The following is an 18,317-nucleotide window of genomic DNA, read 5'->3' as shown; positions in this document are numbered from 1 at the left end:
TTCAGTGATTGAGATGTTGCAGGGAACTTGGCAATCAATTGGACCAGATAATTACAACAAAAGAAAATTACACGCCGTAGATTTTGGGACTATTAATTAAAAAAATACTTATATTTTTGTTGCTACATGAAAAACAGCCATGTATTTGATTGCCTTGATTGTAACGAAATATCTCTCTAATGCTAGGCACAACTATGGAATTTTCTAATAGTCTCTAGTTTGCTTACTGGCTAACTAAATAATCTATGCTTTTTCATGATGAGTGATGACAACACTAATTTAAAATATATTGTCAAAGAAAGTAGCTGTTATGGAAACAATTTCAAATTACAATTTTATCAGACCTCATGTTACGGACTAAAATATTTCAAATTTGTTCAGAACCTATCAAAATGATCTTAAAACCTTAATTAATTGGGTTTAAAAACTTATTATTTCCATATTTATTTTGTTGCAACGTGACAACGAAATGTTCAAAAGCTTGAGGCTTTTACTAATACTGACAATTAATTTATAGACTAGAATTTATAATAATATTGAAAGAGACATTATATGGTCTATTAAGAGATAAATTTTGTCCTGTTTGTCTTGTTGACAATTATTAATTGTAGACTACGTCTTGATCTTCCTATAAACAGAAGTGAGATGAAGCAGAAACAAAATCAATACTTACCAAAAGGAAAACAAGAAAAAGAGAAACCAGTTATATATAAAACACAATCATCCATGGATAGCAATCTATCAAATGAGTTCTCTGAGTTGGTTCAAGCTCAAGCAGATCTATGGAACCTGACAATAGGTTTTCTGAAATCTATGTCACTGAGATGTGCCTTAGACCTTGGAATTGCCGACGCAACCAACAATCATGGCCAACCTATGACCCTCGGCCAGCTTCAGTCGACTTTGTCCCTTCCCGCCACAAAGAAACCTCACTTGCACCGTCTCCTACGCATGTTGGCACATGTCGGCTTCCTCCTTGAAAAAGGTGCCAGCATAGGAACCGAGGCAGTCTATGGCCTTAGTACTATGTCGCGCCTTGTACTAAAGAATGAAGGAGCTTTTAGCATGTTTTCTTTAGTGCGTTCGCAACTCGATTTCATTATGGTGAAACCTTCTTTACATTTGGGTGATTGGTTCAAGCAAGATGACCAACAAAAGCCGTTTGAAATGGCACACGATTCCACATTTTTGGAGATGATGAGCAAGAACCCGAAATTCAATAAGATATTTAATGATGCGATGGAAAGAACCAACAGCTTTTTCATCGGCGCATTTGTCAATAATGTCAGTGATGTTTTCAAAGGCATACACTCTATAGTTGACGTGGGTGGAGGAACCGGTGCACTGGCCAAAGGAATCGCTGAGAATTTCCCGCACGTCGAGTGCACTGTTCTGGAGCTGCCTCATGTGATACGCGGCATTCCAAATGATGGACCTGTCAAATTTGTTTCCGGCAACATGTTTAATTACATTCCTCTGGCAGATGTTGTGGTTCTCAAGGTTAGCAAGCTTTTTTTTTCTGTACTAAATGCATCCTTATACACTAAAATGTTTACTAAATTAAAGAGTAATGTTTCATTATATTACATTTTTAATAAAGAAAATGCAGTAATAAATTTTGATCAAATTAAAATAAGAAGAATATTCTGTATGTGAATATTACATGTTCGAAACCTAACTAGATTGCAGAATCTTTTTTTTTTTTAAGGTCAGAATAGAGAATCTCTTATAGAGATCTAAGTTGAGATGTTTGATCACATCTTTATTTCAAATAAAGATAAAAGAAAAGTTGAGAATGTTTACTTTGTTTTTTAGTTTCTAATTTTTAATAAGAAAAAAATCACTAATAAGATTATAACAAAAGTTATATCCTTGTTGGAAAACATCAATAACATAATATATAATTATTCAGCCAGATAATTAATATAAGACCATCCAACAAAAGGTTAACATCCTGAAGTGATTTTCTAAATTTAATTTTCTCATCTCCCTGGTTCTAGTGGATGCTGCATGATTGGTGCAATGAGGATTGCATTAAATGTATTACGGTGATGCAAAGAGGCAATTGCTTCGACGGATGATGGAGCCACAGAGGCAAGGTGATTGTAATCGATAATGTGATGGGATCAACTTCATCCAAAACATGCCAAGAAGCACACTTGTTGTCTGATTTGTTAATGCTGACGATATTTACCAGAGCAGAGTGAGATGAGCTCGAGTGGCAAAAGTTATTCACTGATGCAGGGTTTGGTTCGCACCAGATCGTCCGTAACATCGGATTTAATTCCGTAATTGAGATTTATCCATAAGTTTTTTTTCTTAAATCTTGTAAAACTAGTGTTTTCCCTCCTGGTTTTTTTTTTTTTTTTTCCTTTTTTGGGTAAAAGATTCCAGCAGAAACATTACACAGGAGCTTACAAAGGGTAATATTATCAAGATTTCTTAAAGAAAAACGAAATATATTTTTATAATAATTAATTTTGAAAATATATTTTTTTAATTTGAAAATCAAATTTTTAAGAATACATAGGATGATTATACTTGTTTTTTTTTTCCTTTGTAGCTATTTTCTCTAACACTTGTCCTCTTCATTAACATCCCATGAAGTACCTCTGGAGATTGGCAGAGGGGAGTCATGTTCAGTGGGCACAGGTGCTACGAGCAAAATACATGCCTAGAATCCTAATTTGGCATTCTAAGAGAAACTACCTGTGCTCTCGTTTCTGGAAGGCACTCATGAGCCTAAGGCACAAGCTGTTACCATGTTTAAAATGGAGCTTGGGCGATGGAGAGCAGTGTTTGGCTTTCAATGTTATTATTATTATTATTATTATTATTATTATTATTATTATTATTGTTATTGTTATTAACAAAGTTCCGAAAACAAAAAAATACAAAAAAAATCAATGTGGATCTCGGCCGGTATGCAAAGCAGCACCACCATCAACTGTGTATGGTAACTTTAGAGGGTATATATTAAAAAAAAAAAATCTTGAGGGATGGTTTGCCTCTCTTCATGTTTCTATTTTCTCCTGTGCGGTTGCAAAACCCATTAATGTAGCATTAAAAGATTCATATTATTATCAAACTCTTCCTTTTTTTTTTTTATTTAGTGCTTTCCTTGATATATGCTTTCCATGTTCTTTTGGGAACTTTTCTTTGGTTGGATGTTTATCACTGTATAATGAAATGTACACTGTTTAAATCAATTTTATCAGTTAATTGATATATGTTAATTAAATTGATGACTATATACAGACATACAGTGACCACTATGATTAATTATCTTATATCTAACAATAAAGAGGAAGGCTCGAATGCCTCATTGTTTGTGCCCCAGCCGTATCCCAATATCATTATCTTCGATTTCAAAGATCAAACAAAAGATGTGAACTATTCTTCATGATATCTACGTAAAAATATGCTTAGAGATCAAATTCTTTTATATTTTTTTGAAAATTTTATACTATTTTTTAAAATAGATACAAAATCATTGTTTTTCAGGAAATTGTGGACCATCTAAATACAGTGATTTTGTACCTATATTAAAAAATAGTAAATAAATTTAAAAAATATAAAATTTGACCTCTAAACACATTTTAAGTAGATATCATGTGGAACAGTTTAGATCTTTTGTTTTGACTTTAAAATGAAAAATAAAGATGTTGAGGTACGATTGGAGCATGAAGCAATGAGACATTAATTTGAGTCCTTCTCAAGAATAAAACATATGTTGTTTGCAAAAATAGTGAAATTCCAAATTATACTTGAAGTATAATAGACCTGTTTTTAAAATTTTGAATGATTCTAGTATACATTCAATATTATCCAAAATAGTGATCGTGGGTATTAAATGATACAAGATAACAAGAGTCATTTTCATAGTTGTACCAAAAAATAATTATCTATTCTTATTTCACATGATTTCATAACTTGCGGATACCTTAATATATGCTATATTCAACAATTAATGTGAAATTTTAAAACTAAATTAGTAAAAGAAAGTAACATTTTCAAATTGGTTTCTCCAATCTCCAGTTTAATCATGATGACTGCTCCAATTTTACAGAATTGATATCCAACAAAGAATATAATATACAGTACAAAGAATATAATATACAGTACAGAGTAAAGCTAGCGTGTACTATACTCACTAAAAAGTTTAATAAGCGGTTCAAATTACGAATCTAAGCGGTTGAAATTGATTTACATTACAAGTGATGTGTATACATACAAAATTTTTAAATTCATTTAGTACAAAGTCAAGCAGTAAAAAAAATAAAATAAAGATTTATGAGTTATTTTAATGCATTTATTTTTTATCATCTTTTTACTATTTAACTTTACATTAAATGATTTCATAAATTTGAAAATTTTACATCTACACAAATCACTTGTAAAATAAATCAGTTTCAATAGCTTGGATTTATAGTTTGAAACAAATTCAATAAATTTTGAAGTTATATGTTCACGGAATCTTTTTGATAAGCATAGTGTTAGCTTTATGTACGCTCGTCCGAGAAAAAAGATGCATCATGTTAGTTACGATATCTAAAAAAAATAACATTTTCAAATTGGTTTCTCCAGCTTAATCACGATGACTTCTCCAATTTTACAGAATTGATATCGGAAAAAGGATCATAATTGTTTTTAAGATCCGTGCGAACTAGATCAACACAAATATTGAAGCGACGCGCACATATCTTAATGTGATATGTGTGGATTGTACAATAAAGGAACCCTTCGAATTCAAATTTGAGTCCGGTGGGCATTCTATGCTTTTAATAAAGGGTAAAATGGATATTTTATAAATTTAGAATGATTTTAAATATAAAAAATATAATAAAATAAGTAAATTTGTGAGTTTTTGAAGTTTAGAAGGAGAAATACGTAATTTTAAAGTATAGAGGGGGAATACGTAATTTTGAAGCTTTTCAGGGGTATACGTGAAATTCCCCTATTGAAAAACACTGTAGTTTGTAAAATGTTGAAGATGCTAAAATATAAGAGTGAGTCTATGGTACTATGCATATTACGATTTGGCACCGTGCTACGGCTCTATATTCGAGTTTTCAAATCCTAACGGTCGATCCGAACCGTTCATCTTGTTCTCCATATTAATAAAAAATAGTAAAAAAATTTCAAAAAATGTAAAATTTGGTCTCTAAACACATATTAATATGGAGAACAAGATGAACGGTTCGGATCGACCGTTAGAATTTGAAAACTCGAATATAGAGCCATAACACAGTGCCAAATCGTAATATGCATAGTATCATAGACTCACTCAAAATATAATATTATGTTCCCAATCTCATTATCTAGCCATTTATTTCCTTTTTTTTTCCAAAGAAATTAGTTTCTATATGATACAATGACTGAAAGATTCAATTTGGATCAGATCAACATGAATTTCCTACATCTAAGCCCAATCTTATTATGCACGTGTTCCCATGGTCGACATCATATTTATTTTCATTTTAAAATATTTGAATAATTATATGAATCTCCCCACTCTCATCTCTCCATCACCCCCCCCCCCTCATCTTTTAAACCTCCATTTATGTGAAATTTTACGAATGTTGTTCACATTTCTCACGATCTATGTGAAATTTTGCGAATCTAAAACCACGAACGTATTCTACGCAATTTTATCTTTCAAATGAGATCCATGATGACATACTTTCGGACTCATCGTCACACAAGTATTTATACCTCATTGTACATGTATTTATACCTATACTTGTAAGTATTTATCCCCAATCGTGTTTAACTTCTATAAACTAACTTAACTAACTAGTTTAATTAAATTTATTCGAAACACTCTGGTCTTCCAAGTTTAATTAAATTCATAGGTATAAATACTTGGAAGATAATAAATTAATACTTGCAAACTAAGATATTAATAATTGCATGTCTAACTTGATATGACTATATGGGGGGGGGGGGGGGACCACTCAAACTACATGGGAAGAATAATCATACACGTTTTTAGTTTTTTTTTTTTCAATGTCGTCCACATTTCTCACGATCTATAAGGAATTTTTTGAAACTAAAACCACGAACGTATTCTACGCAATTTTATCTTTCAAATGAGGTCCATGATGATACACTTTTGGGTTCATTGTCACACAAGTATTTATACTTCATCGTGCAAGTATTTATACTTCATCGTGCAAGTATTTATACCTATACTTGTGAGTATTTATCCCCAATCGTGGATCCCGCATCTCCGCATCAACCTTTCCAATCGTCCCTGCGTCAATCTCTCTAACAAAAATAATTGATCACATAGGTATAAATACGTCAGTGCATAGGTATAAATACTTGTAATACTTGATATTATTACTTTTAAATGTCAGCAGTGTCATATGTGTAAAATACTAGGTATAAATACTTAAATTACGAGGTATAAATATTTGCGTGATGACGAGCTCGAAAGTATGTCATCATGAATCTCATTTGAAAGATAAAATTGCGTAGAAGACGTTCGTGGTTTTATATTCGCAAAAATTTTTATAAATCATGAGAAATATGGACGAGATTGAACAAATAAAATTGGAGGAATAATGAAGAGATAAGAGTGGGGGACAATTATCATGTCCCAAAATATTTACTAATAGTATATCAATGCACGTGTTTACAGCTTATATGACTGAAAGTTTTTGAAAATAAAAGGTTCCAAATTCTGAGCCGCAAGAACTATTGAACGCATGAAACTGAACAAATGATTTTGTGATGGATTATAAACAAGTTTATGTCCGAAATTTGATTTTTTTTTTTTTTTGTGTGTGTGTTTAATTTACAACTCTTTAACAAAAAATGCAAAAAAAAAAAAGGTCTTAATGCACAAAAACGGTTCACACAAAACAAATAAAAAAAAATTAAAAATAAAGAACACGCAAATTTTGTTAACGGAGTTTGATTTCGCAATATTAGATGATCAATTTAGCTATAGTCGTACTTCAATAAAAATATATAATATATTAGATATATGAAAATACACATATACTAAATCTGGGTTAGATAACAGGGGTGGACGCAGAAATTTTGTCAAGAAAAGACAGAAATCATATTCAAATAGCTTATTGAATTCAAATTCAATAACTAATCAGGTACTATATATAAAATAATTAACATAATAATTTAGCTATTATAAATTTTAAGTATTTAATTTTGGATAATTATAATATCCCCCACCTATCCATCCCCCATTTCATCCTCCAACTAACTTTCTATTTTAACTATAACTATAACTACTATTTCTAACAACCTTTATTTCTTTCCTCTTTCTCTCTTTCTCTTCCACCTCTATTTTCCTCTTTCACCTCTATCTTCTTCTCCTACCTTCGCCTCTGCCTCCCTCTCCCACCTCCGCCTCCCACCTCCCTCTCTCACCTTCACCTCACCTCACCTCCGCCTCTACCTCCCTCTCCCACCTCCGCATCCCACCTCCTCCTCCACCTCCGTTTTTCCATTGATAAGCTCCCCTCACTCTCCCACCTCGAAATGATAAATACAATAAGCTCCCTCCCTCTTAGACTTTCGCATCGGTTTTTTCCCTCTATGCCTACTGCTCCTGCTCTAGCGAATGTTTTGCCGGAGATCATCCGTCACTCCATCCCAATCAAGCACGCCTCTGCCAGGAATGAATACTTCAATGTGTATGAATGAATACTTCAATGTGTTTGAATGAATACTAGAACACGTCTTTACCGGGTCAGATCCGTCACTGTCGATCGTATCAAAATAATTTTGTATATGTATATGCAATTAATCTTTTTCACGTTTATGTTCTCATTTCTCATGAAGTAGCGAGTTTTGCAAAGAACAAAGCTTTATTAATGGTGAATTAGGCCACTGCGTATTAAATAAATGACATAAAAATAAATTTTGAAAAAAAAAATAGAGATATATGAATGAATACTTGATGTCTTAGAGATGAATACTTCAATGTGTATAGAGATGAATACTTAATATCTTATGTATGAATACTTGCGTGACAATATATTAATACTTATGCAACAGACAACTCGAAAGTATGTCATCATGGATCTCATTTGAAAGATAAAATTGTGTAGAAAACGTTCGTGGTTTTAGATTTGCAAAATTCTTCCCAGATCGTCAGAAATATTGGTTAGATTGAACGGAGAAAAAAAAACCCACATCTAAAAACATGTAAAAATAGATGAGTGATGTGTCCAGTTTTTATATTTACACTTACACGATGAGGATTAATACTTTCTCGATAAGAGATGAATACTTGTGCAACGGACAACTCGAAAGTATGTCATCATGGATCTCATTTGAAAAATAAAATTGTGTAGAAAACGTTCGTGGTTTTAGATTTGCAAAATTCCTCATAGATCGTCAGTAATATTGGTTATATTGAACAGAGAAAAAAAACCACCTCTAAAAACGTGTAAAAGATGGATGAGTGATGTGTCCAGTTTCTATATTTGCACTTGCACGACGAGGATAAATACTTTCTCGATAAGGATGAATACTTGTACAACGGACAACTCGAAAGTATATCATCATGGATCTCATTTTAAAGATAAAATTATGTCAAAAACATTTGTGGTTTTAGATTTGCAAAATTCCTCACCGATCATCAGAAATATTGATTAGATTGAACGAACAAAAAAAAATCCCACCTCTAAAAACGTGTCCAGCTTTTTTTTTAAAATACTTGATATATTAGGTATGAATCATTTATGTGTTATAGATGAATACTTGATATATTATAGATGAATACTTGCGCGCGCCAGTTGTAAAATATTTAAAATATTATGTGGTCCCCAAATAGTAAGTGGTCCCCCTAGGTAGTTAGTAGTTATTGAAGTAGTTGATAACTGGGGGATGAAATGGGGAATTGTTACGAGGGGATAGCTAGATGCTCCCTTTAATTTTAGCTGTCATGGTTCATAGATTTAGCTAATATAATAAAGCCTGATATATATATATTTAAGAGAAATTGGTAGGAGTAATATATTAAATCGTCTAAAATAGTTACATTGACGTGAAGGAGAAACAAATAAATAGAATAACTGCATCTAACTTGAAAAACAAATTCTTATAACTCAATTTAAAAAGCAAAGACAAATCTCCAACCATTCGCCCCCTTTTCAGTTTGTAGAAAGTAAAAAAATTGAAGGAGTAACTTTCCAAATTCTCTCACCATAATATATAATCTTTCATATTGATTTTTGGATAGATATAAAATAAAAAATAAAAGGTCTTTAAAGCCCAGCTCATAAGTTAAACAAGAAAGTTGTTTTTTTCTTCTCTTCGTCTCTTCAGTTCTTCTTCATCCCTCAGCAATGGTTTTAGAGAGAGAGAGAGGGAAGAGGGGCAAAATGAAATCAGATCTGTTTTTTCAATTAAATTTCAAAATCCGGGCGGGGGGGGGGGGGGGGGGGGGCAACTGCCTCCTCTGAATCAACGTGGATCAGTCCCTGTTAGACAAGTCTTATTCTAGGACCGTATCAAATCCGATCCGAAAGAGTCGGTATCCCTTTAGGTAACTTAGGTGCAATTTATACAAACAAACGGTCCAGGTTAATTTAAGCCGGACCAAACTCAATCCGATGCTTTGAGAATCGTGCCGAGTAAAAAGAACGGTCCGAATTTACTTATTGCACCTCATATATCTGAGTATCCGAATTGGATCTAAGAGCATCTACATCCCTGAAACTATTAGAGTTTCTAATCCAGTTTCAGAGATGTGGGAGAGTTTCTTATTAAGAAACTGTTTATAAACTCTATGTTGGCCAAATGATTGTCTCAAATTGTTTCTTCTTTTTAATTTGTTGCTGACGTGGCTTAATAAAAACTCTAAAATAAGTTTCAGGGATGTGAGAGTTAGAAACTTATCATAATTTCTAAAAAGTAGTTAACCGTTATTTAGAAATCTTTTTTTAATTTTAGAGATGTAGATGCTCTGAAATGGGACCCAACCCGGCCCATCAACTTTCTAGCCGGATGGGCTCAGATAGGCATGGGTGGATGGCTTTCGCTATCCTTATTATTGTGGACACTTTCTGAAAGTTGAAAGTGCTTACAATTCCACGGATCTGCGGATCTGTTGGATTTAGTACTTAGTAGTTCCGCCTCCGGAGTGTGAAACTTCCCCAGATTATTCACACACGGAGCTGTCGGCTCGGTTGCAGCTTGCTTCTAATTATTTTTGGAATCGCATTCGCTTTTACGTACGATTTCTCACTTAAAATTTTGTTGAATGTGTGCATTTTGGAATAAAAATTTGAGCACAAGCTCGCGTAAGACCCAGCTCTAAAAATAATACCATACGATCTTTACATTTGGGTAGGATTGTGCTCGTGACCAGTGTTATCAGAACCGGACCGGACCGGTCGGTTCAACCGGAAAAAACCGGAACCGGTCTCTTGTCCGGTTCGGTTCTTATGTAGAATCGTCTGTGTAAATAAACCGGCCGAAACAGGTTAAACCGACTGGTTTTATTAAAAAACGATGAAACAAACCATCCGAAAAACCCCGGTTCAAAACAGATTCTTCCCAACTCTTTCGCACCATTCGTAACCTCCTTCGTTTCGATTTGTCTCTGTTGATGAGTGAAGACAAGGCAAGATGACTGAAGGGAGAGAGGAGAAATGTGCGAAATAATAAACTCAACAAAAATAATGGTTTCAGAAATCTAGATTCCAAAGATAGGAGGTACTATGAGCTTCACCCATGTATGAAGCTGTGGCTCCGTATTTGACACAAGATAAACAAAATAAGTAGAAAAGCAAGGGCGAAGCTTCCTAAGCCGGATAGAATTGATTAAAACAATACTGCTGGATTATATAAGAAAATTGGTTTGATTTTTTTTTTTTTTTTTCTCGATTTTCTGATCTCCTCTCCTATGCACAAAACCATTACTCATTCTCAAGGTTTATTTTGAAACAAAATTACAATAGAAACTGTTGAGATCAAATACTCTAATTAGTCTCATGTAATCAATGATTAAATTGATAGAACACTTGAAAGGTTAATACTTTTAGTTGATTTTATTGAATAAATCAATGCATTTAAGGTGTTTGATGAAATGCTCAAATCAAAGTAGAATTTTTATGGTCGGCAAAATTGTTTAGAATACCTCATCTAAATATAAATTAAGTACACAGTAATAACAATCAATGTTTAATGAGTCAATTTCATAATTTTTTGAGGATTTGCCAGTATCATTCTTGGAAAATTATATATGAATCAAAGTACACTGATTAGATTTCCTACGAGCTGCAACTTTCGCTTCAGAGATGTTCAGTTGACACTAATATTAAGTTATAATTGTTTTAAAAAATCAACGGTTGAACCGGTTGACCCACCGGTTCGACCACTGAACCATTGACCCGAAGCTTTGCCGGGTCGATGCCCGGTCCGGTTCTGATAACATTGCTCGTGACAGAATAGACTTAAAAATGATTAAACAATTTATGAAACCGAAAAAAGACCACCGTCTCCCTTGGAAAGTTCAATTGCAGAAACTATAAAAAAAAATAAAAAAGACTGAATTTAAAAAGAAAACAAAAAACATTTTGATACCCTCGTCTTGGAGTTATCTTTCTTAACTGAAAAATAACAAAAACATTTTGATACCGTGTTGTGATTTAACCATAATTACTAATAAATCATTTTTCTCATAATTACGACTACAGTCCAGATAAAAAAAATAAGAAAATAGAAAAATCAAAATCTCTTTCCCAGCTCGCTGTTTCTCCTTTTAACAACTTCAGCTGCCCAGCTCTTCCCAATGTCCGTCTGAAATTTGCCTATAGTAACACAAACACATAAATAACTAAAAGAAATATTAGGTAGTTTGTGCATGGCCTAATCTGAGATGAAAAGGTATTAAAACCTGCTGTTGAAAGAAAGAACTCATCCAATATCATCCCGTGTTCTGCTCAAAAAAAAAAAAAAACACATAATCAAAGTGATTGAGAAGTATAATTGAAGTTGACTATTTTAAATATTTTCACTCTTTAAGTAGAAAGAAATGAACAAAACAGCAAAAAGGATAACAATAAGAACGTACCTGTCTCATATTCCAAAGCCTGAAGAATCATTTCAACCTATATAAAAGAAATGAAGGTATTAAATGAGGTTCAAACAAAGAAAGACAATGTCTAAAAATGATAGCCACTTTATAACAGAATCAACATTTGCAAAGTTTATGTTAGTATATAAAAAGCCAACTGATTTTAATCCATTTCACACTTTATCAAAGTCCTTCACGATGCTAGCTTCAATGGAAGAATTATTCTCATACTCTGCCCAAAGCTCCTTTATTTCATCCGCTGATAAAAAGTAATGAAAGTCAGCATGCATAAAATAAGACAAATGGGTTCATTAAAATATAACCGACTTTAGCACTTTTGCCTCTTTTTTTCTTTTCTTTTCTTGGGGTTATTACATTGCCTGTACTGAGACCTACATATTTCATATTGTGCATCTTTCACTGATTCCATGAACAATATAAGCATTCTGCTGCTTATATTTTATGAACAATAAGATCTCTTTACAATTTTATGACCGCCCCAGCTGTAGAAAATAAGATACGTTTACAATTTTACCAAACAAGAAGTTCCTGAAAATGAAATAGAAACATAGACAGATGCACACTTTTGTAAAATTACCTCTTAATCCACCACCGAGGATACGACACATCTTATCTAATGCCTCCTTTTCAAGACGGCTTTTCTCTGCTTTTGGTACGCCATCAGATGGTGTAATGTCACCTACAATAGCTGTAATAAAAGGGGACATTAGTTACTTCAATCAGAACTGCATGTAACAGAATAACTAGTAGCAAACTTTAGAAGGTATCTGATTCTGACTGATGTTTGTACCTTCGGCAATATCATGAACAATTGCAATCTTGATACACCTATTCAACACAAGATGAGAATAAAACCAAATATCAGATGGTATAATAAAAAGTTGACAGGTACCCTCCACAAGGTGTAATTATGTGCAAATTTAGGTTTTATAAGCCTGTCAGACACTCAATTGTGCAACTTAACTCAGATTACTAAACTCTTAACCAAATAAACAACCCACCAAAAGAAAGAAAGAAAAAGGTAATGGATAGGTCAAACAAGTAGTCAAACTGGTAGCAATGCACATGGTTCAAACTATTACAAATGTAGTGGAAGATTCAGACATCCAACATGCCAATTCTTGAAATAGACAAAAAGTACCACTTATTATAAAGATTTCACATCTTCTTTTTGTTTCTGGAGGGGAAGGTTTGCCCAACAGATTTCATATTATGCTTAGAAAATCATAATAAAAACCAACCTATCTCGGTCAATATTGGGGAGATCAGGAGCAATTAGAGTCATGATTGCCATTCGGTACATGTGATCAGCAATAGACTCGGGACCCTTAATTCCCTGATTAATCCATCCTTTCCTCTTTGTTGTCTGGAAATTATAATATAGAGAATAATTCCTAGCATATGTAAAAACATTTAATGAAAGGACAAAGGAAGGTGCATGTGAGGATTTTCTTATCTATTAGAGTGCTGTAAAATTCTCAAGTTTTATATAACAGCACTATCCTATATAACATGAAAAGCTGCCATTTTCTTTCATAATTTGGTATTAATTACAATTTTAACTTCACAGCAATCAGCACAAGTATAACCAGTCAAAAATTTATAGCAATCTTAAGTGGAGAAAGTTGCTTTGCATATAACACAAACCAAGATGAGCACATTCTATAATTTCTATGTTGATGCATCTAAAATAATTCTTTACCAATTAAAATTACCACATTTGCTACATACAAGAGACAACCCTCTAGCCAAATAATATTATACAATAGCCTAGTCACAGCTCACAATTGCTCAGTGTTTTTAAATGCGGCCACATATGCATATGCATATGCAGTCTGCTGCAATATGTCATGCAGTCACATATATACGGATTTGAATATGCGGCCTCATATGCAGTCACGCAAAAGCATAATACTACATGCAGATGCATAAACAGACACCTAGGAGTTAATTAGGGTTTCTGCTAGGGGTACCCCATTCTGTGCATCTAGAATTGTCTCCAAAACTTCAAAAGTTCATATAAATTCACCCCTTTTGAGTTTTTTACTTTTTAGGGTAACTTTATATCAAAATTCATGATTTTTATGTAGAATTTTATCATGAATTTTTTTCATGAAAATCATTGTCCATCATTAGTGACTTTCAAGAAATTGGGATTTTACGGTATTATTCTCACCTAATTTCTAAGGAATTAATATGATAAATTCCTCAGACACATATTCCCAAACTATGTAGGGTCCATCAACAATTCATTTTAAAATCCGCATATAAGTCAACATTAAAATCCGCATATGCTGGTAACCTTCCGGCTTCTGCATGCATGAACAAAACTGCATTTTAAAACATTGCAATTGCTACATGCAAGAGACGCCCCACTTATCAAATAACTAAACAAATATACGACGAAAAAGAAGGAAAAATATCAAAAAATTTCCTCTGACAGATCATCGCATACCTTGAGTTGGTGACAGAGGGTGAGAAAATCGATCGCGGACGAAGCATTAGAAGAGATCGAAGTTCCGTTACTCGAATCCAGCGACGATCCCTTCGAGAAGTGTCCGTCGGAGGTAGGGTTTCCAGCGCTGGAGCAGAAGACAGCGATAGAGCTCGTCGATTCTTTCGATCTGAAAGGCGATGCCGTGCATGGGGAGAGAAAGGATCGGGCTGGGAAGGAGCCAGAGAGGCGAGTCGAGGCGGGAGAGGTGATAGGTGGTTTCACGGCCATGGGAAATATCGCCAGAGAAGAGATGCGGAGTCAATCAGTCAATACTTAATTGGAAGGGAAGGTGGCGAAAGCTCGACCCGAGATCTTATTGGCGAGTCCATATCCTCTGAGGTAACATAATATCTCTGTTAAAGTTTCTTACCGTCCGATCCCAATTCGGACCAATCCGGTCAGAACAGAATGCACGGAGATTTTTTACTATTTGTGCAGATTCTGACGGTCCATATCTAAATATAACCAACTTAACAATTAAAGGAGTTTCTAAGGGTGTGCTCCAGAACCTGTCGTGCAGAAGAAGGGGACGGGAGACGAAGAGAGGGTAACACGGCTTGTGTTATGTCTACACCCCAAATCCGGGAGTACGAATTTCGGAAGCTTTCAACGTAGAGTTACCCCTGCAACAGTAGCGTTTTCCCTTTCTCTCCTCTCCGATTTCTTCGTTCTGGAGCGAGTAACCGTGACGGGCAGCTCCGGTCTGCCTTCGTCTCCCCTTCCTTTCCTTTAATGAGGGGTTTACTCTCCGTTGTGGAGCACGCCCTAAATATATTCTGGAGTTCGTATCCTCTGCATTAACTCAAAAAGGAATCTTTTGAGTTAATGTATCTGGACCGTCTAATCATTTTTGAAATTCGTGCAAATTAGACCAGCACTAAAATTAAAGACACCCTATGTTATAGGTGGGAGGTGGATGGACTCTGTTTATAATCGGACGGCTGATATCTATTAACTCAAAAGATGCTCTTTTTGAGTTAATGCAGACGTTGTAGACTCGTTACATTAGGTGATATGAATTCTGAATGGGCAGAGACTAGGTGGGACCATGGGAGCAGGCAGCAGCTTAATTACTTGACAGTTGACACATCATTTGTGGGTCTCCCACTTGACCATATGGCAACTTCACCTTTTTTTTTTATTTTTTTTATCAGTACTACTATAATATCACCTTGAAAATATTAGGATCCAAGCCTCTATCTATCCAAACAAAATCTCAACCGTTCATTCAATAGATCTGAGCCACTCATCAAAACACATGTTAATCTCAGCCTTTAATTACTAATTTCGATTTTATGTATCTGTTTCATAGTATAAAACGCGTAGAAGTCTAAATTTAACTAAAAAAAAATACCCGTTTCAACGAAACACATAATATAAGGCATTATACTTGCCACACTCTTTTCATTTTTTTTCTCGGTAGCTGTGCGCGGAACGCGCTTTCCTTCTTCACTTCCCGACACAGATAACGCGTGAGTCTCCTTCTCCTTTTTTTTTCTCTGTCTCCTTCCTGATGCCACCTATCTTTTTCTCCTTCCCGGTGTGGAGAAGGAAACCGATCCTAGCGAAACCCTTTTTTTCTTTTTCTCCGCCTGGATCAGACCTAGGGCGAGGTGAGGCAATTGTTTATGCTCAATATCCCAACTGCTATCTTTACCGGTGTAACTGAGTCATCAAGATTAGAAAAACCCTAACATCGCTCAAAGAAGAAAAACCCTAATCGCGGTCTCCATCTCTCTCTTTCTTTACGATCCGATAAGCATATCTTTCTTTAATAGGTGAGTTGATTCGATTTGGATTCCCTGCTTTTGTGATTCCTCTTTTTCAACTATTTAATTTGATGGATTGTTGATCGATTTGGGGGGTTAATGGTTTTCTTTTCTTGGAAAAATTTCAGGAATCAAGCCACGGCGAAGGGTTCGTTCAAGCTGAATCAAGCCATGGCGAAGAGGGTCCTGCCAAACGCACAGTACATGCCTGACAAGGTGATTTTTTTTATATTTTTTATATTTATTTTTTTCATTTGGTCAATTGCTGCTAGATAAATTCAAAGTCATCCATTAGGTAGTAGATCAATTCAATGCAGGCTTTTCTCTTCCACTTTGGAGTTTCTATTTTAGGAATTTCTTTTCTGCTATAATTAGTCTTAGATTTCAAGAAGGCTCCTTAGTTTTTTTTTTTTTTTTTAATCATTTTGAAGAGTTTCGTGATGAATTCATTTTATTTTTTACATTCCGGGTGTGTTTGTGATTTGTGAGCACTTCCAATACTTCTGTTATTTGACTAAACCTAGTGTGTTTTGTGATAATTAAAGGACTTGCACTGATCATTTGAATTGCAAGGGGAAGAAGTTTATCTTGTACTTATATCTAAGAATGGTTTTATATCCTCATGACAGATTATTTTGAAATGAAAATCTCCAGTATTTGTGAGAGGGACTTTTGCAGTAATTGCCACCAACGGATTCACGGCTGAGACCAGACCAACGGTACTTAGAGAATGGTGAGTATGACAGTTGCCGATGCTGAGAAGTTGCGGTTAGAGCAAAGACAGAGACTGGTACGTCTCTTCCTCTCCCTCTCTTCTCTCTCCTCAACTACTTTGTCTCAAATCAAAGTAGAATTGGGCAAGGCCTTTCTCAAATTTTGGTATCGTACAAGTTCAGTTTTAACTGTACAATATCTCTCTAAAAAGCCAACAAGGATCGTAATCATTTAGTGCTCATAATTAGTAAGATTATTGCACTGCATCAGTTAGGTGTGGTACCGGCATTGGGTCTAACTACTTGTACAAGTATTAGACACCTGCCAATTTGATTTCTTTTTAATCTGCTGATATTGCATAGATATTCATTAATCTATTTTTTATGGCACAGTCAAAGAGCGTGCAAGAGGATGGATGGAAACCGAGATGTTCAAAAAGGATGGCAAGGAAGGCACATATCGTTACATTGGTGGGTACTGGGAAGCTAGGGACCAGAACAACTGGTATAGCTGTCCTGATACTTTAAAATATTTCTCTGATGAATATGTAAGTTAATAGCTAGCCACTGTTGATATTAAAAAAAAACCGGTAAATTCAACAAATCATGTTCTCTATCTTTGATTTTGAAATTTTAGCAAGTAGAACGAATTAATGTGTTAATTGTGGCTTTTTTCCTAATTTTTTTTTTGTTTGCAAGTTGCAACAGATTCTTATAATCTCTGGCTAATATACATAAACAGTATGCTAATTGGAGGGCCAATTAAGCGCCTGATGCACTTACCAGTATTCTTAGCTGAATTTAATGTTCGATCAAGTGATATTGATTTATTGTCAAACAGAAAAGAACAATAAAATCCTAATAGACATTTCATCGGGTGATATTAATTTGTTGTCAACCCCCGTTGCAACGCACGGGCACTTGACTAGTAAGCTAAAAAGACTCTACTATTTATTTCATATTTTTGTAATAATTTTACCTTTTACTTGAATGATTTTCTCTTCATTTTATTTCCTAAAATGTATATTTATAGTTTAATAATTAGAATTTTACTTTGTAATTATAAGAAGTTGGATTTAAATATCAATTACTACGTATTATGCATTTAAAATTTTTAACATGTAATTTAAATTTTTTAATTCAATCTGACTTTGAAGATCTACTAAAGTAACTTAAATTTTGAGTTTGAATCTAAGCTCGTCTAATCAACTCTAACACAAATATTAAAGACATGCTCTATAAATGTAGTGCGTAGAGAA

The 18,317-nt window shown here is 34.1% G+C and overlaps 2 protein-coding genes and 1 long non-coding RNA gene across 5 annotated transcripts; 2 read left to right on the top strand and 1 right to left on the bottom strand.

Annotated features, from left to right (window-relative positions):
• The first annotated feature begins 697 nt into the window (after window positions 1-697).
• Window positions 698-2,351, top strand: LOC144564541 (trans-resveratrol di-O-methyltransferase-like). The gene is made up of 2 exons (XM_078314136.1): window positions 698-1,500; window positions 2,001-2,351. The coding sequence occupies exons 1-2, from the start codon at window positions 727-729 to the stop codon at window positions 2,079-2,081; spliced, it is 855 nt and encodes a 284-aa protein (XP_078170262.1). The 5' UTR covers window positions 698-726; the 3' UTR covers window positions 2,082-2,351.
• A 9,223-nt stretch (window positions 2,352-11,574) lies between these two features.
• LOC144564271 (uncharacterized) lies at window positions 11,575-14,864 on the bottom strand. 3 transcript variants are annotated; one of them, XM_078313854.1, is made up of 8 exons: window positions 14,535-14,864; window positions 13,321-13,445; window positions 12,870-12,907; window positions 12,657-12,767; window positions 12,238-12,317; window positions 12,056-12,092; window positions 11,879-11,923; window positions 11,575-11,792 (listed from the first exon to the last, which is right to left on the bottom strand). In XM_078313854.1, exons 1-8 carry the CDS (start codon window positions 14,802-14,804, stop codon window positions 11,710-11,712), a joined length of 789 nt encoding a protein of 262 aa, XP_078169980.1. In that variant the 5' UTR covers window positions 14,805-14,864; the 3' UTR covers window positions 11,575-11,709. The 3 variants fall into 3 exon arrangements, with proteins under 3 accessions (XP_078169980.1, XP_078169981.1, XP_078169982.1); XM_078313855.1 differs by having other exon boundaries at window positions 11,879-11,920; XM_078313856.1 differs by having other exon boundaries at window positions 13,321-13,473; window positions 14,535-14,730.
• Window positions 14,865-16,494: 1,630 nt separating this feature from the next.
• Window positions 16,495-17,641, top strand: LOC144564769 (uncharacterized). Its single transcript, XR_013514741.1, has 3 exons — window positions 16,495-16,561; window positions 16,975-17,135; window positions 17,452-17,641. It is a non-coding gene; the product is annotated as an uncharacterized LOC144564769 (long non-coding RNA).
• The last annotated feature ends 676 nt before the right edge of the window (window positions 17,642-18,317 follow it).

Source organism: Carex rostrata, chromosome 13 (genome assembly GCF_964058835.1).
Source record: "Carex rostrata chromosome 13, lpCarRost1.2, whole genome shotgun sequence".
Classification (NCBI taxonomy): domain Eukaryota; kingdom Viridiplantae; phylum Streptophyta; class Magnoliopsida; order Poales; family Cyperaceae; genus Carex; species Carex rostrata.
The sequence above is the reverse complement of the archived record's forward strand: the minus strand, read 5'-3'. Positions and strand labels throughout refer to the sequence as shown.

What these genes read in the sequence shown, in the direction of transcription:
- LOC144564271 (XM_078313854.1), bottom strand. Translation starts at nt 14,804, where the DNA reads ATGGCCGTGAAACCACCTATCACCTCTCCCGCCTCGACTCGCCTCTCT. An exon ending in TCGTGAAGGACTTTGATAAA is followed by an intron (nt 12,093 to 12,237) that starts GTGTGAAATGGA and finishes TCTTTTATATAG; the next exon opens with GTTGAAATGATTCTTCAGGC. An exon ending in GTTCTTTCTTTCAACAGCAG is followed by an intron (nt 11,793 to 11,878) that starts GTTTTAATACCT and finishes GTGTTACTATAG; the next exon opens with GCAAATTTCAGACGGACATT.
- LOC144564541 (XM_078314136.1), top strand. Translation starts at nt 727, where the DNA reads ATGGATAGCAATCTATCAAATGAGTTCTCTGAGTTGGTTCAAGCTCAA. An exon ending in CAGATGTTGTGGTTCTCAAG is followed by an intron (nt 1,501 to 2,000) that starts GTTAGCAAGCTT and finishes CCCTGGTTCTAG; the next exon opens with TGGATGCTGCATGATTGGTG.